Source organism: Salvelinus alpinus, chromosome 27 (genome assembly GCF_045679555.1).
Source record: "Salvelinus alpinus chromosome 27, SLU_Salpinus.1, whole genome shotgun sequence".
In the NCBI taxonomy this organism is placed as follows: domain Eukaryota; kingdom Metazoa; phylum Chordata; class Actinopteri; order Salmoniformes; family Salmonidae; genus Salvelinus; species Salvelinus alpinus.
Genome location: NC_092112.1, coordinates 47,313,408 through 47,337,729, shown reverse-complemented (window position 1 = coordinate 47,337,729; position 24,322 = coordinate 47,313,408). Strand labels below are relative to the sequence as shown.

General features: G+C 42.2%; 1 protein-coding gene across 3 annotated transcripts in view; it reads right to left on the bottom strand.

Annotated features, from left to right (window-relative positions):
- LOC139556664 (actin-binding protein WASF1-like) overlaps positions 1–24,322 on the bottom strand; it is a 149,813-nt gene that overhangs the window by 50,070 nt on the left and 75,421 nt on the right. For all 3 annotated transcript variants that reach the window (XM_071370892.1, XM_071370894.1, XM_071370893.1), the window contains 2 exons: positions 6,665–6,818; positions 6,287–6,421 (listed from right to left, as the gene is read on the bottom strand). In XM_071370892.1, coding sequence (XP_071226993.1) covers positions 6,287–6,421; positions 6,665–6,797 — 268 coding nt within the window. In that variant the 5' untranslated portion in view covers positions 6,798–6,818. The remainder of the gene's footprint in view (positions 1–6,286; positions 6,422–6,664; positions 6,819–24,322) is intronic.

Here is a 24,322-nt window from a genome sequence, read left to right as displayed (position 1 = left end):
GACCATTTCTCCAAAAAGTACAATCTTTGTCCCCATGTACAGTTGCAAACCATAGTCTGGCTTTTTTATGGCGGTTTTGGAGCAGTGGCTTAATCCTTGCTTTCAAGTTATGTCGATATAGGACTTGTTTTACTGTGGATAGAGATACTTTTCTACCTGTTTCCTCCAGCATCTTCACAAGGTCCTTTGCTGTTTTTCTGGGATTGATTTGCACTTTTCACACAAGTACGTTCATCTCTAGGAGACAGAGCGGTATGATGACTGCGTGGTCCCATGGTGTTTATACTACCGTAAAATTGTTTGTACAGATGAACATGGTACCTCCAGGCGTTTGTAAATTGCTCCCAAGGATGAACCAGACTTGTGGAGGTCTACAATTATTTTCCGAGGTCTTGGCTGATTTCTTTTGATTTTCCCATGATGTCAAGCAAAGAGGCACTGCGTTTGAAGGTAGGCCTTGAAATACATCCACATGTACACACTGTGTGAATCAGGCCTTCATGGTCAAATTGCTACAAATAAAGCACTTGCTTGGGCCAAAAAACACGAGCAATGGACATTAGACTGGTGGAAATTTGCCGTTTGGTCTGGAGTCCAAATTTGAGATTTTTGGTTCAAATCATACAACATTTTATTTGTCACATGCGCCGAATACAACAACCGTACACTGAAATGCTTACTTACAAGCCCTTAACCAACAATGCAGTTTTAAGAAAAATACACGTTAAGTGAAAAATAGATAAGTAAAAAATAAGAAATAAAAGTAACAAATAATTAAAGAGCAGCAGTAAAACAACAATAGCGAGGCTATTTACAGGGGGTACCGGTACAGACTCAATGTGCGGGGGCACTGGTTAGTCAAGGTAATTTAGGTAATATGTAAATGTAGGTAGAGTTAAAGTGACTATCCATAAATAATTAACAAAGAATAGCAGCAACGTGACTTTGTGAGACGCGGTGTGGGTGAACGGATGATCTCCGTATGTGTATTTCCCACCGTAAAGCATGGAGGAGGAGGTGTTATCTTGTGGGGGTGCTTTGCTGGTGACACTGTCTGTGATTTATTTAGAATGCAAGGCACACTTCACCAGCATGGCTACCACAGCATTCTGCAATGATACACCATCACATCTGGTTTGGGCTTAGTTGGACTATCATTTGTTTTTCAACAGGACATTGACCCAACACACCTCCAGGCTGTGTAAGGGATATTTTATGAAGAAGGAGAGTGATGGAGTGCTGCATCAGATGACCTGGCTTCCACAATCCCCCGACCTCAACCAAATTGAGATGGTTTGAGATGAGTTGGACCGCAGAGTGAAGGAAAACCATCCAACAAGTGCTCAGCATATGTGGGAACTCCTGCAAGACTGTTGGAAAAGTATTCTAAGGGAAGCTGGTTGAGAGAATGCCAAGAGTGTGCAAAGCTGTCATCTAGGCAAAGGGTGGCTATTTGAAGAATCTCAAATACAAAATATATTTTGATTTGTTTAACACTTTTTTTGGTTACTACATGATTCCATATGTGTTATTTCATAGTTTTGATGTATTCACTATTATTCTACAACGTAGAAAATAGTAAAAAACAAAGTAAAACCCTTGAATGAGTAGGTGTTCTAAAAACCTTTTGACCGGCAGTGTATATAAATACACTCCGGACCCCGACATTGCTCATCCTAATATTTATATACTTCTTAAATCCATTGTTTTACTTTTAAATGTGTGTGTATTGTTGTGAATTGTTAGATATTACTTCACTGTTTGAGGTAGGAACACAAGAATGTCGCTACACCCGCAATAACATCTGCTAAATATGTGTATGGGACCAATAACATTTTATTTCATGCTGTATGCATCAAAACAGTGTCCTCTCTCTCCCCATGAGCTAGTCATCTTGCATGCTCTTTCTTTCGATAGCTCACCTACATACAACCACTCCACCTTTCTCCAAAATGCGCGCACACACACATCAGCCCTTCCCACTCTTGTGTTAATGTAAACCTCATCCGCCTCAATGGTTCTATTCCTTTAAGAGACCCCCTTTATCCTCTTCATCCCCCACTCACGTACTCCTCTCAGCCACCTCTCTTTATCTCCTTACCCCCCCCTGCCTTGATTTACATCATGACGCCACCTGCACTCACTCTCTCAATCCCCTCTCCTTCCCTTGCTCTGCGGCCTCCTCACGGTCTTTCTCAGGGACTACAGACTCGCACAGACCATTACCCAGAATTCCTGCGGTGGAGAGGGGTGTGTGTGTGTGTGTGTGGTGGGGGATGAAAAGTACATCCTACGGGAAACAAATCTTCTAGCCCTTCCCATAACCGTCCATCTCTCTGTCACATCTCTTTCGCTCTTTTTACTACATACACCATTTTATCTCTTTACCACTTCTTCCCCTATTTTGTCATATAGTTGCAGAACAAGCTGTGTTAATTGATGTATTGTTGTATCATTACAGTAACTCTGTGATGATTAAATGATCTTGTAATGATTATTGTTTGGAGGCTAATGGCACACACACACACACACACACACACACACACACAAAGACATGCACACACACAGACACACACTGTTGTGTGGAGTCTAATGGCACATGCTGCAACTCTCTGCAGCTGGAGATCTCGAACTAACCTGCAGACAGTTCAGCCATTTTAACCTTCGCTGTAGTCTGCAGTACAAAGACTTAACACTCCACTGCTTTTACTGCAGAGCTCAGTATTATGCAGTGTCGCCGTGTCTCTGCCTCTCTACCACAGCACACCACACCCCGCCCAACCCCGCCCAACCCAACACCAAACCAACACTACTCCGCCCCAACCCCAACCCAAATGGATCTGATCCTTTTCCACTGTCACCTATAGGACCGAACTGGAGCTACAACACAGAAGGCAGGCTTATATTACAAGGAGAGATAAAGCCAGGCTACACTCACCCTTCCAATGTGTGTGTGTTTGTGTGTGATAGCCAACTCAGCCTAGCAGGAGGTCAACAGTGCTTGCTTCATTGTATTTCGGCAGGTAGCTTAGTGGTTAGAGCGTTGGGCCAGTGCCCGAAAAAAATATCTGGCGTTCTGCCCCTGAGCAAGGCAGTTAACCCACTGTTGCCCGGGCGCCTGAAGACGTGGATGTCGATTAAGGCAGCCCACCGCATCTGTCTGATTCAGAGGGGTTGGGTTAAATGCGGAAGACACATTTCAGTTGAAGGCATTCAACTGTACAACTGACTACGGTATGCCCTTTCAAAGTATTTTGTTTCTGTGAGTTTTGTGGTGTTTGTTACACTGGCCGATTTGTTAACTCCTGCACCCTGGTACTGTGGAGTTGCTTGGGGCCTGGATATGAGGAGTGTGTGTGTGTCTGAGTGTTGGTCCAGCCCGTAACCCCTGGAGAGAGTGTATGACAGGGTGAACCTGTAGCAGTCCCAGTCCCAGACAGTGTGGAGTCACAACATGGGGGGAATGGAATTATATCCTCTCTATAGCAGACTGGACTATTAAATCACATGCATCATAACATTTGCACAAATATGTGGAGGAGGGAGCTGAGGGAAGAGGAGAAGAGGGGAGAGAGGGATGAAGATGAGGGGGAGGTGGAAGAATGGAGAAGAGGAGAAAAGGAGTGTGTATAAAAGGTGTCAGGGGACCTAAGTGGGACACTAATATAGCTGAAGTGAATACAAGAATAACTCCAAGGCAACAACTCCACACAAAGCACTGATACATGCCATGCTCAACTATTTAAATTAGGGGCTTTAAGTATTATTCCTGTGAACTAATAAACTGTGGAAGGACCACCAGGGGGCAGGCTGATCCCACGGATAGTAGCTCCCACGGAAAAAAAGAGTGATTGATTCTCCAAAGGAGAGGATTTTCCTGACCAAAGGGAGAAGACGAGGACAAACTACCTCTTGGGAATGGCAACCACGCATCTGCACCACCACCTGAAAAGAGCACTCTACAAACGGACAGCTAAGACGGTGACACACCCGTAATTTATGTTATAGTTAAAAGTTACTCACTTTGTGTTCCTTATCCCTGTAAAGAAGATTGGTGTTATCCTTGAGATCATCCTTTATTGTGTGGGAGTGTTTGAGAAGAGAAAATACCTCAATAAAGAACTTTGTTCAATGTAAGAACCTGCTCCCGACTCATTTATTCCACCTTTCTGCTTTAGAGCAACCTAAAAATACTTGGTCCACTCACAAAACATTATTAACTCTTACCCCCCTCCCCCTAGCTTGGGTACCAATGTGTTAACGTACAGAGGCAGCCCAGTCCAGTATAGTGTATATATACTGTGCCTTCAGAAAGTATTCACACCCTTCAACCTTTTCCACATTTTGTTGTGTTACAGCTTGAATTTAAAATGGACTACATTTTTGTCACTGGCCTTCACACAACGTCAAAGTGGAATGATGTAATTTGAAATTGTTACAAATGAATAAAAAATTAAATGTTTTGAGTCAATAAGTATTCAACCTCTTTTAAATGGCAAGCATGAGTTCAGGAGTAAAATGTTGTTTAACAAGTCACATAAGTTGCATGGACTCACCCTGTGTGCAATAATAGTTTTTAATATGATTTTTGAATGACTACTTCCTTTCTGTACCCAACATATATAATTATCTGTAAGGTCTAGCAGTGAAATTCAAACAGATTCAACCACAAAGACAAAACATTTTCCAATGCCTCATTAAGGGTACCCCTTTGAGCATGGTGAAGTTATTAATTACAGTTTGGATGGTGTATCAATACACCCAGTCACTACAAAGATACAGGCGTCTTTCCTAACTCAATTGCCGGAGAGGAAGGAAACCGCTCAGGGATTTCACCATGAGGCCAATGGTGACTAAAACAGTTACAGAGTTTAATGGCTGTGATAGGAGAAAACTGAGGATGGATCAACAACACTAACCTAAATAACAGCGTGAAAAGAAGGAAGCATGTACAGAATAGAAATATTACAAAACATGCATCCTGTTCGCAACAAGGCACTAAAGTAAAACTGCAAAAAATAGGGCAAAGAAATTCACTTTATTTCCTGAATACAAAACGTTACCACTCTTCATATTTTCAAGAATGGTGGAGGCTGCCTCATGTTATGGGTATGCTTGTCATTGTCAAGGACTAGGGAGTTTTTTAAATAAAAAGAAACAGAACAGAGCTAAATCCTAGAGAAAACCTGGTTCAGTCTGCTTTCCAACAAAACGATCTAAAACACAAGGGCAAATATACACTGGTGTTGCTTACCAAGACGACACTCAATTCCTGAGTGGCCTTGTTACAGTTTTCACTTATATTGGCTTGAAAATCAATGGCAAGATTTAAATGGCTTTCTAGCAATGATCAACAACAAACTTGACAGAGCTTGAAGAATTTTTTTGCAAATATTGTACAATCCAGGTGTGTAAAGCTCTCAAACTTACCCAGAAATACTCACAGGTGTAATCACTACCAAAGGTGATTCTAACATGTATTGACTCAGGGATGTGAATACTTATGTAAATTAGATATTTTATTTTAGTAATTCATTGTGAATAAATTTTCCAGTGACAAAAACATCTCAATTTAATTCTAAATTCACGCAGTAAAATAACAAAATGTGGAAAAAGTCAAACAGAAAGTTTACCAAGGCACTATATCTAGCTACTTCTATCTCTCTAATCCAAGTTGTAAAAACCCTGTTGGCCAATGGGAAATCGATATGGCGCAGAAGCGTGCTATTGGCCTAATACTACACTCCTCTCTCTCTCCCCCCCATCTCTCCCTACACTCTCTAGAACTTGTTGTGCCTAACCAGGCCCCTCCATTGACAGACAGACGGGCATCATACTTCTCTTTTTTATAACACCACTATTACATATCTCATTTCCTCACAAAGACAGGCCATTGTGTGAGGCAGGGCTACAGTAAGTGAATCAGTGGACAGCTGGTTAGAATGGCTATAATGGGAGCTTATTGAGCCTGCGGATGCGGGAGTGTGTGTGTGTGTGTGGAGGGTTTGGTTTGTACAGTGTGGATCTTTGGAGCTGCAAGGATGAAAAACGACACCGTCTCACTGTGGCCTGTTCCTCTAATAAGGCCATTTACACACACACACACATGACTGGAATGGGTTTATCCTGATGAGGAATAATCAGTGGTGGAAGTGGTAGAGAAAGGAGTGTGTGAGGATAGTGTGTCTGAGTGTGAGTGTACGGTTGCCTGCATGTATGTGTGTTTGTACTTACACTCCTCTTTTAGGTCGTGCTATGTAAAACGTGGCGTGTGTATGGTACTCACGCTCCTCCTCCTTAGGATCGAGCTGAGTGACGCTGATAGAGAGGAGGTCCACGCGCTCCTGCAGGGAGTTGACCCGGAAGGAGAAGGAGTGGGCCTCGTTGAACAGCTCCCCAAAAAGATCCTCTGCGTACTTACCTGTGGAACACACACAGACAGAGAACGGACACTTAATACACACACTTAAGTATAATACAGGAATACAATCAAGCATAATAACAGAATAAACATGCTTACCTAACAGAAAAATGTGAGTACGGAGTGTGTTGTTTAGGTGTGAGTGTGAACAGTGTGTGTGAGCGTATATGTGTGCAACAACGTGTTTTCCGCGTGTCCGTATTATGAAGGTGTGTATGTGTGCAGACATTGTGTGTGACTCACTGAGGCTGCTGAGCTGTCGAATGACGTTAGCTAGGGACACATTGGTCACACACTCCAGCTCGTTCTTGATGGCCCGCGGCAGCACCGTGTGGCACAGGTGCCTGGGCTCAATACTCCTCTTCACCAACGGCATCCTGGGATACGGCTACCACACCTGGAGGGCGGGAGAGGGGGTGGTTTAAGTTATTACATCCCTGGATACCTCTACCACACCTAAAACTCAATAGTTTAGTTATATTAAACCTTTAATAATGTACAAGTATACCATTACTACTGTACAATTAGGTCTATTACTGTACAATTATGTTGCAATTATGTAGTAATTATGGTACAGACTGCTACAAGGCTTCCAACACAGCCTGATCTACCCTACACAGAAATAATAGGCTACATTTGTTCCACACAGCCACAAATTAGTCCCCCTCTGTAGAGGTATAGTGATCAATTTCCATGGTGGCAGGTACCCTAGCGGTTAAAAGGATTGGGCCTGTAACCAAAAGGTCGCTGGTTCAAATCCCTGAGCTGACTTGGTGCAAAACATTTGTCGATGTGCCCTCGAGGAAGGCATTTAAGCCTAATTGATCGTGTAAGTCGCTCTGGATAAGAGCCTCTGCTAAATTACGAAAATGTAAAAGTAAATTATGGGACTGTGTTCCAAATTTCCTATAGGCCCAACCCTGGTCAAAAGTAGAACAAAAGTAGAACAACATTACACATTACACACACACACACACACACAACACCAGAGACAATTCACCCCGCCACACACCGCCAGAGACAATTCGTCCCCAACAACCACAGCCAGACACACAGACCACCAGAGATAAATTCACCCCCAAACACACAACGAGAGATAATTCACACCCAAACCGACCGACACACCAGTGGCCCGCATAGCTACCAGGATAGCAACCTCCCCCTGTCACCTCTCCATGGCTAGCATGCTGCTGCTACTAACAAACCAACTGAAAACACGCTGGTGCTTACGAACGCACAAACACACACACCAACGTTATAGCTAGAACACAACCTGCTACTCTCACACAGTGACTCACAAAAGGATTTACCAGTCGCACTTTACACCAGTGGAGGCTCCTCAGAAGAGGAAGGAAAGGACAATCCTCAGTGAAATTCACAAAAATAGTGAAACACCGAAAACATTAGATAAAATAAATCATTGTCAACAAATAATTGATTAAAACACACTGTTTTTGCAATGAAGGTCTACAGTAGCTTCAACAGCACTCTGTAGGGTAACACCATGGAGTAGTCGGAGAACAGCTAGTTTCCGTCCTCCTCCGGATACATTGACGTCAATACAAAACTTAGGAGGCTCGTGGTTCTCACCCCCTTCCAAAGATTTACAGTAATTATGACAACTTCTGGAGGATTCATTTCGACCTATCGGAGCTCTTGCAGCATGAACTCTCATGTTGTCCACCCTAGCAAATGATCAGAGAATCTAGTACTGAAAGCATAAGCTACAGCTAGCCACCACCACAGTGCATAAAATGTGGTGAGTAGTTGACTCAAAGAGAGGGAGACAATAGTTGTACAGTTTTTAACAAATACATAATTTTTTTTTATGAAGGAGGAGCAAGAGAGAGAGAGCTAGCTATATTTCATATGCTTTTCACTTTCATTTACTTAGCTAGCGATTGCAGCTAGCTATTTTATCCTACTCAAACAGAGAGGGATGCTATATGTTACCTAGCTGGCTATGGCTATCCAACACTGGAACTCTTCCAAGTCAAGGTAAGCTTTTGGTTTTATTAATTTATTGCCACCGGGGCCGCCTGCTAAACTGCTTGCTAAATGTACAATGTAATTCATGATTGTAGCGGGTTTACTAACTCGTTAGATCTAGTAGCTACAGTACCAGTCAAAAGTTTGGACACACCTGCTCATTCAAGGCTTTTTCTTTATTTGTACTATTTTCTACATTGTAGAATAATAGTGAAGACATCAAAACTATGAAATAACACATTATTATTCTACAACGTAGAAAATAGTAAAAAATTAAGAAAAACCCTGGAATGAGTAGGTGTGTCCAAACTTTTGACGGGTACTGTACATGGTAAACTTTCATTCATAGGCTAGGTTGTAGCAACCTCATGATGGGTATAGGGAAAATTTGAGTATAATGTAGTAGTCTAAACCTATCGATGTTACATTGAGCTGGGTGAATGGAATATATATGACAGTCATCCAATATGCTGTAATAGAAATAAGGCCATGCTCATAAAAAAAAAAGATATATTGTCCTCATCTTAAACGACACGAACCGCCATGCTTTACACTCACACTAGCTCACCAAAATCAACCACTAGAAATACTCTCTCTTCCATGAATAATGCATACAGTACACATGGGGGAAAGTCAAAACACATACAGTGCATTCGGAAAGTATTCAGACCCCTTCCCTTTTTCCACATTTTGTTATGTTACAGCCTTAATCTATAATGGATTAAATTTAAAAAAGATCCTCAATCTACACACAATATCCCATAATGACAAAGCAAAAATAGCCTTTTAGAGATTTTTGCACATTTATTAAAATGAAAAACAGAAATACAATATTTACATAAGTATTCAAGGCACACACAAACCTGTCTATATAAGGTCCCACGGTTGACAGTGCATGTCAGAGCAAAAATCAAGCCATGACGTTGAAGGAATTGTCCGTAGAGCTCCGAGAAAGGATTGTGTCGAGGCAGAGATCTGGGGAAGGGTACCAAAATATTTCGGCAGCATTGAAGGTCCCCAAGAACACAGTGACCACCATCATTCTTAAATGGAAGAAGTTTGGAACCGCCAAGTACTTCCTCGAGCCACTGCCTGTTCACCCCGCTATCATCCAGAAGGCGAGGTCAGTAGAGGTGTATCAAAGCTGGGACCGAGAGACTGAAAAACAGCTTCTATCTCAAGGTCATCAGACTGTTAAACAGCCATCAATAGCACATTAGAGGCTGCTGCCTATAGGCATAGACTAGAAATCCCTGGCCACTTTAAGGAATGGAACACTAGTCACTTTAATAATGTTTACATATCTTGCATTACTCATCTCATATGTATATACTGTATTCTATACTATTCTACTGTATCTTAGTCCGTTCCAACGCTCGTCCATATGTACAGTTGAAGTCGGAAGTTTACATACACTTAGGTTGGAGTCAATAAAACTTGTTTTTCAACACTCCACAAATTTCTTGTTATCAAATTATAGTTTTGGCAAGTCAGTTAGGACATCTACTTTGTGCATGACACAAGTCATTTTTCCAACAACTATATACAGACAGATTATTTCACTTATAATTCACTGTATCACAATTCCAGTGGGTCCGACGTTTACATACACTAAGTTGACTGTGCCTTAAACAGCTTGGAAAATTCCAGAAAATTATGTCATGGCGTTAGAAGCTTCTGATAGGCTAACTGACATAATTTTTGTCAATTTGAGGTGTACCTGTGGATGTATTTCAAGGCCTATCTTCAAACTCAGTGCCTCTTTGCTTGACATCATGGGAAAATCAAAAGAAATCAACCAAAAAATGTGTAGACCTCCACAAGTCTGGTTCATCCTTGGGAGCAATTTCCAAACGCATGAAGGTACCACGTTCATCTGTACAAACAATAGTACGCAAGTATAAACACCATGGGACCACGCAGCCGTCATAACACTAAGGAAGGAGACGTGTTCTGTCTCCTAGAGATGAACGTACTTTGGTGCGAAAAGTGCAAATCAATCCCAGAACAACAGCAAAGGACCTGATGAAGATGCTGGAGGAAACAGGTACAAAAGTATCTATATCCACAGTAATAGGAGTCCTATATCGACATAACCTGAAAGGCCACTCAGCAAGGAAGAAGCCACTGCTCCAAAACCGCCATAAAAAAGCCAGACTACGGTTTGCAACTGCACATGGGGACAAAGATCGTGCTTTTTGGAGAAATGTCCTCTGGTCTGATGTAACAAAAATAGAATTGTTTGGCCATAATGACCACCGTTATGTTTGGAGTAAAAATGGGGAGGCTTGCAAGCTGAAGAAAACCATCCCAACCGTGAAGCACGGGGGTGTATGCATCATGTTGTCGGGGTGCTTTGCTGCAAGAGGGACTGGTGTACTTCACAAAATATATGGCTTCATGAGGGAGGAAAATGATGTGGATATATTGAAGCAACATCTCGAGACATCAGTAAGGAAGTTAAAGCTTGGTCGCAAATGGGTCTTCCAAATTAACAATGACCCAAGCATACTTCCAAAGTTGTGGCAAAATGGCTTAAGGACAACAAAGTCAAGGCATTGGAGTGGCCATCACAAAGCCCTGACCTCAATCCTATAGAACATTTGTGGGCAGAACTGAAAAAGTGTGTGCGAGCAAAGAGGCCTACAAACCTGACTCAGTTACACCAGCTTTTTCAGGAGGAATGGGCCAAAATTCACCCAACTTATTGTGGGAAGCTTGTGGAAGGCTGCCCAAAACATTTGACCCAAGTTAAACAATTTAAAGGCAATGCTACCAAATACTAATTGAGTGTATGTAAACTTCTGACCCACTGGGAATGTGATGAAAGAAATAAAAGCTGAAAGAAATAATTCTCTCTACTATTATTCTGACATTTCACATTCTTAAAATAAAGTGGTGATCCTAACTGACCTAAGACAGCGAATTTTTACTATGATTAAATGTCAGGAATTGTGAAAAACTGAGTTTAAATGTATTTAGCTATGGTGTATGTAAACTTCCGACTTCAACTGTGTATAGTCTTAAGTCATTCCTACTTAGGTTTGTGTGTATTGGGTATATGTTGTGTAATTTGTTAGATATTACTTCACTGTCGGAGCTAGAAGCACAAACATTTCGCTACACCCGCAATAGCATCTGCTAATCACGTGTATGTGACCAATAAAATTGGATTTGAACTGGCCGCCTGGCCAAACTGAGCAATCGGGGGAGAAGGGCCTTGGTCAGGTAGGTGACCAAGAATCCAATGGTTACTCTGACAGAGCTCCAAAGTTCCTCTGTGGAGATTGGAGAACCTTCCAGAAGGAAAACCATCTCTGCAGCACTCCACCAATCAGGCCTTTATGGTAGAGCATCCAGACGGAAGGAACTCCTCAGTAAAAGGCACTTGACAGCCCACTTAGTTTGCCTAAAGGCACCTAAAGGACTCACAAACCATGACAAACAAGATTCTCTGGTCTGATGAAACCAAGATTGAACTCTTTGGCCTGAATGCCAAGCGTCACGTCTGGAGGAATCCTGGCACCATCCCTACGGTGAACCATTGTGGTGACAACATCATGTTGTGGGGATGTTTTTCAGCGGCAGGGACTGCGAGACTAGTTAGGATCGGGGGGGGAAATTAAAGGAGCAAAGTACAGAGAGATCCTTGATGAAAACCTGCTCCAGAGCGCTCAGTAACTCAAACTGGGGCGAAGGTTCACCTTCCAACAGGACAACGCAGGGGTGGTTTCGGGACAAGTCTCTAAATATCCTTGAGTGTACCAGCCAGAGCCCGGACTTGAACCCATTCGAACATCTCTGGAGAGATCTGAAAATAGCTGTGCAGCGACGCTCTCCATCCAACCTGACAGAGCTTGAGAGGATCTACAGAGAAGAATGGGAGAAACTCCCCAAATACAGGTATGCCAAGCTTGTAGCATCATACCCAAGAAGACCCAAGATTGTAATCACTGCTTGTAATAACTGCTTCAACAAAGTACTGAGTAAAGAGTCCAAAATACTTATGTAAATGTGATATTTCTGTTTTAAAAACCAGTTTTTGCTTTGTCATTTTGGGGTATTGTGTGTAGATGGATGAGAGAAAAAATCATGAATTTTAGAACAAGGCTGTAACGTAACAAAATGTGGAAAAAAGTCAAGGGGTCTGAATACTTTCCGAATGCACTGTACTTGTAGAAAGCTTTTCTTACTCAGCAATATCCCGACTGAAACTGTCTCTCTTCAATCGTGAATCTCCATTTAACTAAACGGGTAAATAATGTTTCAGAATCTGAGGGAGGGATATGGAGAGAGAGAGGAGAGGACTGGAGAAGAGGAAATAAATAAATAGAAGGGAACATTTACAGCGAGTGAAGGTGAAGAAAGAGGAAAGAAAGAATAGGCTCCATTTACAGTAAATGAACCAAGAGGGACATTTAGGCTGAACAGCAGACTAAATGACAGGCTCTTTCTCTGTGAGACAATGGTAGTCTATCATGTCCAACCAGCCGTCCGCTCCCTCCCTGACATGAATTAATCATAATGACATTAATGAATCAGCACTGTAATCAAGGCGGACATGTTTGATAGAGTGGAAGCAGACAAGGTGCAATAGGGTGACTGATAAACCAGCTACTACAGGAAAAGTCATTAGTACCAACTAATATTCTGTCTTAATTCACCGCTGATGTATTTCATTTCTATAGGACTCTATAATGGTGTTACAGTCATGGAGCAATTAACATGATCATGGAGCGTATCCCCCCCAAAAAAGTAGTCCATAAGAGGCATTACTAGCACTAGCAACTAAGGACACACTTCTTTATGGGCTAGTAGGAAGCCTGTTAAATGGTTTGTTGATGTGAGTCATGTTACAATCCTCTTAATTGAACTCAACCGCCTCCATATAGGGTAATGATCAGCCCTCGTATTTATCTAAGCGCCCTTTAAGATTTATAGGATGTACTTCAAGCTGTACTGTGGCACATTCTTAAAAAAGATAAAACATTATGAGAGCAGCATAGTAGCCCAGCCCCCACCCAACTACTAGGCTACACCTCCTACCCTCCTCTCATCCATCTCTCTCCCTCTCTCTCCCTCCCTCCCTCCCTCTCAATTTCTTATGCACGCACGCTCACACACTTCCACTTGGGCCTCCAGTGACCCTGCATGTGGTGACCTTTTTCAGGACCCTGTTTTTTATTTAATTTTGTATTTAACCTTTATTTAACTAGGCAAGTCAGTTGAGAACAAATTCTTATTTACAATAACGGCCTACCAAAAGGCAAAAGGCCTTCTGCGGGGACGGGGTCTGGGATTAAAAATAAAACACACATCACGACAAGAGAGACACAGCAACACTACATAAAGAGAGACCTAAGACAACAACATAGCATGGCAGGAACACATGTAAACACAGCATGGTAGCAACACAACATGACAACTACATGGCAGCAGCACAAAACATGGTACAAACATTATTGAGCACAGATGACAGCACAACGGGCAAGAAGGTAGAGACAACAATACATCACTGTGTTCCAATGGCACGTTGTGTTAGCTAATCCAAGTTTATAATTTTAAAAGGCTAATTGAGCATTAGAAAACCCTTTTGCAATTATGTTAGCACAGCTGAAAACTGTTGTGCTGATTAAAGAAGCAACAAGCTAACACAACGTGCCATTGGAACACAGGAGTGATGGTTGCTGATAATGGGCCTCTGTACGCCTATGTAGATATTCCCTAAAAGAAATCTGCCGTTTCCAGCTACAATAGTCATTTACAACATTAACAATGTCTACACTGTATTTCTGATCAATTTGATGTTATTTTAATCTACAAATGAGATTCATTCCAATCGGCCAGAATGTCGTCTTCTCTCTTAACTCCCTGTTGAATAAGGATGCGTGAGAATGGAGTTTCCCTCAATTCACTATTGTTATTTTTGAGATGGTACTCTGATCACTCATTTTCCTGGAAATCAACTCGTTAATTTCTTACTCATCCCTCTCTTATTGACTGAGGGATGTCCTTCAGGGGACATCCTTCAGACAAAACGGAGGAGCATTATCTCCTTCAGTTGCCCTGGACCTTGACAACCCTGATTGGATTCCTTCACTAAGCCACCAGCACATAGGAACAGAGATGAGAGAATGAGAATAATCAAGGTTGATCTCTCCACAAAGAATCATTACAACTGCAAACACCATTTCCAATGTCCTCTCATTCCTCTTTTTCTTGCTCCTCTTCAAAATCAGTAGCCTCTTTCCCTACTGCTCCAACATCCCAACCCCCACCTCAGCTCACCCCATTTTCATCCATCTCTACACTGCTTGGGTGGTACATCCTACCTGTCACTCATCACCAAGGCAACAGACCATTGGGATGCTGGTCACTACCCCAAGAGAAGAAAAAAAAGAGGGAAAAAAAGAGAAGATGGACAGAGTCAGAAGTGTGCACGGAGAGAAGAGATAGAGAGCATAAGAAAGCACAAGATTGAGAGCAGCAGAGAGAGAGAGAGAGGAGAGGGAAAGAGCGAGCGATCGAGAGAGAGAAAGAAAGAGCAAGAGAAAGCACAAGATCGAGAGCAGGAGGAAAAAAAAGAGAGTGAGAGGGAGACAGAGAGATCAAAAAGTATTGGTCTATTGTGCGACACAAAGGGACTAGCGGAGGGAGTGTGTGCAGCACGTGTCTGTATAGTGCAGGGTCCTCCTCTCGCTCAGCTCATTGCTCTCTGAACAATATGGCAAAGAGAGGAGCTACTGAATACTAATGGAGAATTAACTTACTGACATGGCAGCACAATGGAGCACAGGGCCACACAAGTGGTCAGGTCAAGGGCCCTTATACAGGGCAGACAAAGAACACAGACACGCACCCCTCATATTAATTTTTCTTAATTTAATTTTACAAATCGATACTTGGAGTCACAGTATTGGCAGAAAAAATACTGCAATACTCTACTGTATCAATGTTTTTCCCCCATCCCTAATGTTTCTACCCACCACATGTCTCTAGCCCCCACTCTCCCCTCGTTGCACCCTCTTTCAGTTGCTTAACTTACTCACAGATGAGTTAACTGTGTGTGATATAACCACCCAGCAAAAATTACCCCATTGTGTATTTGGTGGGCAAGGTGGGAATTGCTGACACCATTCAAACCAATGAGAATTCGGGAAACTTTAAAGCCAATTATCACAAGTTATTTTTATGCAAACGTTACTCAGAGTGTTTAAGTGTTCTGTTGTGTAATGTCAACATAAATGTATCTCACACTGCCCATGAGCACGTTGACATGAACAGTAATAGTTCAGTAGGCAGATTACGCAATGGTCCTGAAAACATCTTACTCTGCTTATGTTACTCGGTGTAAGGTCTAAATTCGAAGTAAGCATAAGTCGATTTCAAACACCTGCTTTTCTGAACACCTTAAACCGGCGTTCCAGCGGTGTATTTGATCTTAAACAATAGGTAAGTAAAGAAATAAAACAACAGTAAAAAAACAAACATATACATATGCTTTATACAGTAGCGAGGCTACATACAGACACCAGTTAGTCAGGCTGATTGAGGTAGTATGTACATGTAGGTATGGTTAAAGTGACTATGCATATATGATGAACAGAGAGTAGCAGTAGCGTAAAAGAGGGGTTGGCGGCTGGTGGGTGGGACACAATGCAGATAGCCCGGTTAGCCAATGTGCGGGAGCACTGGTTGGTCGGCCCAATTGAGGTAGTATGTACATGAATGTATAGTTAAAGTGACTATGCATATATGATAAACAGAGAGTAGCAGCAGCGTAAAAAGAGGGTTTGGGGGGGGTTGGGGGGGCACACAACGCAAATAGTCCGGGTAGCCATTTGAAATAGTCCGGGTAGCCGGCCTTCCTCTGACACCGCCTAGTGTAGAGGTCCTGGATGGCAGGCAGCTTAGCCCCAGTAATGTACTGGGCCGTATGCACTACCCTCTGTAGTGCCTTGCGGTCAGAGGCCGAGCAATTGCCGTACCAGGCAGTGATGTAACCAGTCAGGATGCTCTCGATGTTACAGCTGTAGAACCTTTTGAGGTTCTCAGGACCCATGCAACATATTTTTAGTTTCCTGAGGGGGAATAGGCTTTGTCGTGCCCTCTTCACGACTGTCTTGGTGTGTTTGGACCATTCTAGTTTGTTGTTGATGTGGACACCGAGGAACTTGAAGCTCTCAACCTGCTCCACTACAGCCCCGTCGATGAGAATGGGGGCGTGCTCGGTCCTCCTTTTCCTGTAGTCCACAATCATCTCCTTAGCCTTGGCTACATTGAGGGATAAGTTTATTATTCTGGCACCACACGGCCAGGTCTCTGACTTATATAAATGCATGTCACATAAGATAAACTTTTAAGTTAGTGACAACTTTGCTGTCATTCTGATACAATGTTATGGGCAGCTGATCCAAAAAGATGGGCTTATTTCAGACAAAGTGAGGGCTGCCCTAACCAGATATGGGCTGCCCAAACTGGGCCACACTGGGACAATGCCTTAGGGGCCAGTAAGGAGCCGATTCGCTTTTGTGGGAAGCCTACGTGTGTCCAACAATTTTGCCCGCATTGGGCCCACATCATGCCAGTGTGGACATGTTTGCTGGAGAGCTGCGCGTGGTCTCAATTAAATAGCCTGGAGGCTATATGTATGGGCAAAGAAGCACGACAAAGTTCTCTTTCCATGGAAATGAACTTCCTAAATATGATAGGCTCTGACATTGACTGGAAATATTGAGAACTCATTTGTCTTCCTGCAAATTGTCTCACTCCTATCAAAGTTATGCAAAACGTAGCTCAAGTAAGTGTCTACTCTCCTATTCTATTTCGCCCCAACGCTACTCTCTTTCAAATGACATCCACCCTATTGGCTGATATAGCCCAATAATATGATAGCCTAATACACTATGCAGCGTTTGAAAAGTATGTGGACACCTGCTCGTCGAACATCTCATTCCAAAATCATGGGAAATAATATGGAGTTGGTCCCCCGTTTACTGCCATAACAGCTTCCACTCTTCTGGGAAGGCTCTCTACTAGATGTTGGTACATTGCTGTGGGGTCTTCCATTCAGCCACAAGAGCATTAGTGAGGTCGGGCACTGATGTTGGGCCATTAGGCATGGCTCGCAGTCGGCTTTCCAATTCATCCCAAAGGTGTTAGATGGGGTTTAGGTCAGGGCTCTGTGCAGGTCAGTCAAGTTCTTCCGCACCGATCTCGACAAAACATTCTGTATGGACCTCGCTTTGTGCACGGAGGCATTTTCATGCTGAAACAAGAAGGGGCCTTCCCTAAGTTGGAAGCACATTTTCTAGTAATGTCATTATATGGTGTAATGTTAAGATTTCCCTTCACTGGAACTTAGGGGCCTAGCTCAAACCATGAAAAGCAGCCCCAGACCACTATTCCTCCTCCACCAAACTTTACAGTTGGCACTATGCATTGGGGCAGGTAGCGTTCTCCTGGCATCCACCAAACCCAGATTAGTCTGTCGAACTGACAGATGGTGAAGTGTGAATCATCACTCCAGAGAACGCGTTTCCACTGCTCCAGAGTCCAATGGTGGCGAGCTTTACACCACTCCAGCCGACATTGGCATTGCACATGGTGATCTTAGAGTGCTCGGCTGCTCGGCCATGGAAACCCATTTCATGAAGCTCCCGACGAACACCTGGTATGCAGTTCTTCCATAGTCTGCATACTCACCAGACATGTCACCCATTGAGCATGTTTGGGATGCTCTGGATCGACATGTACAACAGCATTCCAGTTCCTGCCAATATCCAGCAACTTTGCACAGTGATTGAAGAGGAGTGGGACAACATTCCACAGGCTACAATCCACAACCTGTGAAGGAGATGTGTCGCGCTGCATGAGGCAAATTGTGGTCACAGCAGATACTGACTGGTTTTCTGATCCACTCCCCTACTTTTTTTTTTTTTTTTTTTTAAGCTATCTGTGACCAACAGATGAATATCTGTATTCCCAGATCCATAGATTAGGACCTAATTTATTTATTTTAATTGACTGAATTCTTTATATGAACTTTGAAATTGTTGCATGTTGAGTTTTTACTTTGTTTGGCATAATATAACTAGTTTATACTACAGTTTCCATAAATTCATCTTAAATGGCACTTGCTTTTTCATTGACTGAACACATATGGGGAAATTGAGCAATTAGGATTTGTTATCTGTACAAGTGATGATAAACTAGGCATTGTTATGATCTGCTGTTACATAGATAAGTGCACAAATGTTTTCCCATTCAAGTACTCACGAGAGTACTCGAACAGTCAAAAATGTTAAAATGCCCATCCCTACTCAAATAGCATTTCAGAGTTTTTAAATTAAAACTCTGACCTTGGGTCACATGAGAATCGCAGGTATTTTAAGCGATTTCTTAGGCAATTGTTGTGCATTATGATCTTGACTTGGGTGGCAAAATTTCTGGGACTGGGCCTGCAAAGTGAGCTGTGTCACATACACCTAAAAATAACATTGTGGGACTGTGGTTGGGTTCTTGCGGGAGCAGGTAGGAGTTGGACAAGAAGTCAGCGGGAGCGGGCGTGCACGGTATGGTATGAAAAGCAGTGAGCGCAGGATGAAGCAATCTGTCCCGAGTAGTCCTCTAATCCGTAGCTCAGCTCCTTGGAGTGGCCTTTTCAGTACCCATAGTGTGGGCTGGGAGACGGGGGTAGAGAGGGGCAATGGAGCACAAAGCTGTGGATTTACAGACTAGCTAGGAATTGAGGTTCGCTCTGTCTGCTAAATTGAAAAGTCATAAAAATCCGACACAATTCGAAACTGAACATTTCTACTCATGGTATCTGGATGTAAAATGAATGAACTGAATCATCAAACCTCTCATTAGACCAGCATGCAAGAACAGAACAAAGAATAGAAGAGGATTCAGTATGAATAACCAACACAGCAGCAAAACAGGATAGTATTCAGTATACCAACAGAGCAGTGCTGAGGAACCACATGGAACACATATCCACACAACCCCCACAGGCTCACAGACACACAAACACACTTCATAAGCCTAAAATATAGAACAGAATTCAGACTAATCAAACTCAACAAATCCCCCAATTTCAACAATGGACATGCCTTTGAGTTTGAGTAAAGTCACTGTTTTCAACCCTTCTCCTGTCCCACACAATAGAGTAGCCTAGCCACTGCCAGCAACACAGACACCCCAAAGACGAAACATACGTGTTGCATTTCTGATGCTAAAAACGGCAGGCCAATCAAAACACAAAAAGCACCCCGGTAACCAATCACAAAGCGCTCTAGAACAGCAGCAGCCAATCACAGGAGGGAGAGTTCAAAACGGTAAACAGTCCCACAGCTGGTTTAGATTAGTAAGAGATACTCAGCGGAGGTCCCCCACAGCTTGAGCAGAAAAGAGAAGAAAATGAAAAGAAAACTATTTTTTTTGTGTTTCCTTTGGCTGTTTTAAGATGAGAGCTGTTTCATGTGGTAGCTCAGGGGACCTGTTTGGGAAAATGTGCTTCTGGTGGTGCGTGTCTCCTTTTTTGTTATTCTAATGAAGAATATCTAAATCTCTTAGATGATATTTGCCTAATTTTCTCTCTCATTAGAACCTCTGCACTTGAAACCATTTTTTTTCTTCTTCAGAACATGATCAGTTTTTCTCTCATCCACAACAGAAAGTGCTTTAGCTGGGCTACCTGTCTGCCTCCCTGGCTTTGCCTATCAGATTGATTCACAGTTATCCGTCTTGAGAAGGTTGAAAGAAACATTGATGTGTCAAGCGACATATGCACTGAGTTCCTAATATTGAGTTGTATCCCCTTTTTCTCTCAGAACTGCCTCATTTGCCAGACCCAGATTTGTCTGTCAGACTGCCAGATGGTGAAGCGTGATTCATCACTTCAGAGAATGTGTTTCCACTGCTCCAGAGTCTAATGGCGGCGAGCTTTACACCACTTCAGCCGACGCTTAGCATTGCGCATGGTGATCTTAGCCTGTGTACCGCTGCTCGGACATTTCATGAAGCTCTAGACTAACAGTTGTTGTGCTGACGTTGCTTCCAGAGGCAGTTTGGAACTCGGTAGTGAGTATTGCAACCAAGGACAGACGATTTCTACGCTCTACACGCTTAAGCACTCGTTGGTCCCATTCTGTGAGCTTCTGTGGCCTACTATTTCGAGGCTGAGCCGTTGTTGCGCCTAGACATTTTCACTTCACAACAACAGCACTTACAGTAGATGGGGGCAGCTCTAGCAGGGCAGTCGTTTGACGAACTGACTTGTTGGAAAGGTGGCATCCTATGACAGTGCCACGTTGAAAGTCACTGAGCTCTTCAGTGAGGCCATTTTACTGCCAATGTCTGTCTATGGAGCTTGCATGGCTGTGTGCTCGATGTTATGCACCTGTCAGCAACGGGTGTGGCTGAAATAGCTGAATCCACTAATTTACAGGGGTGTCCACATACACAAACACATACACTACCGTTCAAAAGCAGCTTCATGCAATAGTACCGGCAAAACAACAGTCTCAACGTCAACAGTGAAGAGGCGACTCTGGGACGCTGGCCTTCTAGGCAGAGTTGCAAAGATGATGTGTATAAAAAGAAAAGATTAAGATGGGCAAAAGAACACAGACACTGGACAGAGATACAAATGAAGTCAGAAGTTTACATACACCTTAGCCAAATACATTTAAACTCAGTTTTTCACAATTCCTGACATTTAAGCCTGGTAAAATTCCCTGTCTTAGGTCAGTTAGGATCAGCACTTTATTTTAAGAATGTGAAATGTCAGAATAATAGTAGAGAGAATGATTTATTTCAGCTTTTATTTCTTTCATCACATTCCCAGTGGGTCAGAAGTTTACATACACTTAATTATTATTTGGTGGCATTGTCTTTAAATTGTTTAACTTGGGTCAAACGCTTCGGGTAGCTTTCCACAAGCTTCCCACAATAAGTTGGGTGAATTTTGGCCCATTCCTCCTGACAGAGCTGGTGTATCTGAGTCAGGTTTGTAGGCCTCCTTGCTCGCACACGTTTTTTCAGTTCTGCCCACAATGTTTCTATAAGATCGAGGTCAGGGCTTTGTGATGGCCAGTCCAATACCTTGACTTTGTTGTCCTTAAGCCATTTTGCCACAACTTTGGAAGTATGCTTGGGGTCATTGTCCATTTGGAAGACCCATCTGCGACCAAGCTTTAACTTCCTGACTAATGTCTTGAGATGTTGCTTCAATATATCCACATAATTTTCCTCCCTCATGAATCCATCTATTTTGTGAAGTGCACCAGTCCCTCCTGCAGCAAAGCACCCCCACAACATGATGCTGCCACCCCTGTGCTTCACGGTTGGAATGGTGTTCTTCGGCTTGCAAGCGTCCCCCCTTTTCCTCCAAACACAACGCTGGTCATTATGGCCAAACAGTTCTATTTTTGTTTCATCAGACCAGAGGACATTTCTCCAAAAAGTACGATCTTTGTCCCCATGTGCAGTTGCAAACCGTAGTCTGGCTTTTTTGGGGCGGTTTTGGAGCAGTGGCTTCTTCCTTGCTGAGCGGCCTTTCAGGTTATGTTGATATAGGACTCGTTTTACTCTGGATATAGATACTTTTGTACCTGTTTCCTCCAGCATCTTCACAAGGGCCTTTGCTGTTGTTCTGGGATTGATTTGCACTTTTCGCACCAAAGTACGTTCATCTCTAGGATACAGAACGCGTCTCCTTCCTGAGCGGTATGACGGCTGCGTGGTCCCATGGTGTTTATACTTGCGTACTATAAGAATTATAAGTGAAATAATCTGTCTGTAAACAATTGCTTGAAAAATTACTTGTGTCATGCACAAAGCAGATGTCCTAACTGACTTGCCAAATCTATAGTTTAACTTCTTCTTAATAGGGGGCGCTATTTCCACTTTGGGAAAAAATAGTGCCCAAATTAAACGGCCTCGTACTCTGTTCTAGATGACATGATATGCATATTATTATTACCATTGGATAGAAAACACTCTGAAGTTTCTAAAACTGTTTGAATTATATCTGTGAGTAAAACAGAACTCATTTGGCAGGCAAACCTCCAAACAGGAAGTGAAAATTCTGAAATGGGTCTCTGTGAAGGGCTGCGCCTATTCAATTGCCTTGTATTTATGGATATGTATGCACTTCATACGCCTTCCACTAGATGTCAACAGGCAGTAGAACGTTGAATGAGGTGTCTAGCCTGATGTGGGACCGAATGAGAGCTTTTGGAGTGACAGGTCAGCCATATTGGCAGTATTTTGCTGTGCACTAGGGTTTGTCACATCGTTTTCTGCAATGCGTTAGGTAGACACGAAGAAATGCTCCGTCTGGGACGTTATTGGATTGATTTCTGAAAAACATCCTAAAGATGGATTATCAACTGAGTTTGACCAGTTTATTCGACTATTATTATGACTTTTTGAATTTTTCGTTCATGCATAAAATCTTCATGGACACGTGAGCGCCACTATGCTAGCCAAAGTTGCTAATTCGACAGAAGAAATGGACATTCTAAAACAAAACAACGATTTATTGTGGAACTAGGACTCCTTGCACTGCATTCTGATGAAAGATCATCTAAGGTAAGAGAATATTTATGATGTTATTTCGTATTTTTGTTGAATATGTTGACTCCAACATGGCGGAGAATGGCTGAGCACTGTCTCAGATTATTGTATGCTGTGCTTTTTACTAAAGTTATTTTTTTTAAATCTAACACAGCGGTTGCATTAAGAACCAGTGTATCTTTAATTATATATCTTTAATTATATGTCCAACATGTATTTTTCAGCAAAGTTTGATGAGTTTTTCTGTTAGATTACCTGACTCTCCAAAATTTCTCCGGACAATTTGGAGCATTTTTGCGCATGTTCACAATTTAAAACCAGGATTTGTAGCTATAAATGTGCACATTTTCGAACAAAACATAAATGTATTGTATAACATAATGTTATAAGACTGTCATCTGATGAAGTTGTTCAAAGGTTAGTGATTAATTTTATCTCTATTTGTTGGTTTTGTGAAAGCTATCTTTGCGGTGAAAAAATGGCGTTGTGTTTTGGGCTATTGTGGTGAACTAACATAAATATATGTTGTGTTTTCGCTGTAAAACATTTAAAAAATCGGACATGTTAGCTGGATTCACAAGATGTTTATCTTTCATTTGCTGTACAACATGTATTTTTCATAAAAGTTTTATGATGAGTATTTCTGTATTTCACGTTGCTCTCTGTAATTATTCTGGCTGTTTTGGTGCCATTTGTGACTATGGCTGCAATGTAAAACCACGATTTATAGCTATAAATATGCACATTTTCGAACAAAACATAAATGTATTGTATAACATGATGTCATAATACTGTCATCTGATGTTGTTCAAAGGTTAGTGATTAATTTTATCTCTATTTGTGGGTTTTGTGAAAGCTATCTTTGCGGTGAAAAAATGGCGTTGTGTGTTGCGCTATTGTGGTGAGCTAACATAAATATATGTTGTGTTTTCGCTGTAAAACATTTTAAAAATCGGACATGTTGGCTGGATTCACAAGATGTTTATCTTTCATTTGCTGTATTGGACTTGTGATTTCCTGAAATTATATTATATGATATTCCCTGTGGCGCTAGGCTAGGCTATGCTAGTCAGCGTTTCTGATGAGGAGGATCCCGGATCTGGGAGGGTGATTAAGTTTAACAAGAAATTTGTGGAGTGGTTGAAAAACAAGTTTAAATGACTCCAACCTAAGTGTATGTAAACTTCCGACTTCAACTGTATGTGTATGCATATATGTGCATATGTATGCATATGTGTATGTACAGTACGTGTATATATATGGATATATATATTTACCAAAAAAAGATATGGGGGATTGGAAATTATGCAGACAATTACATTGATGGAA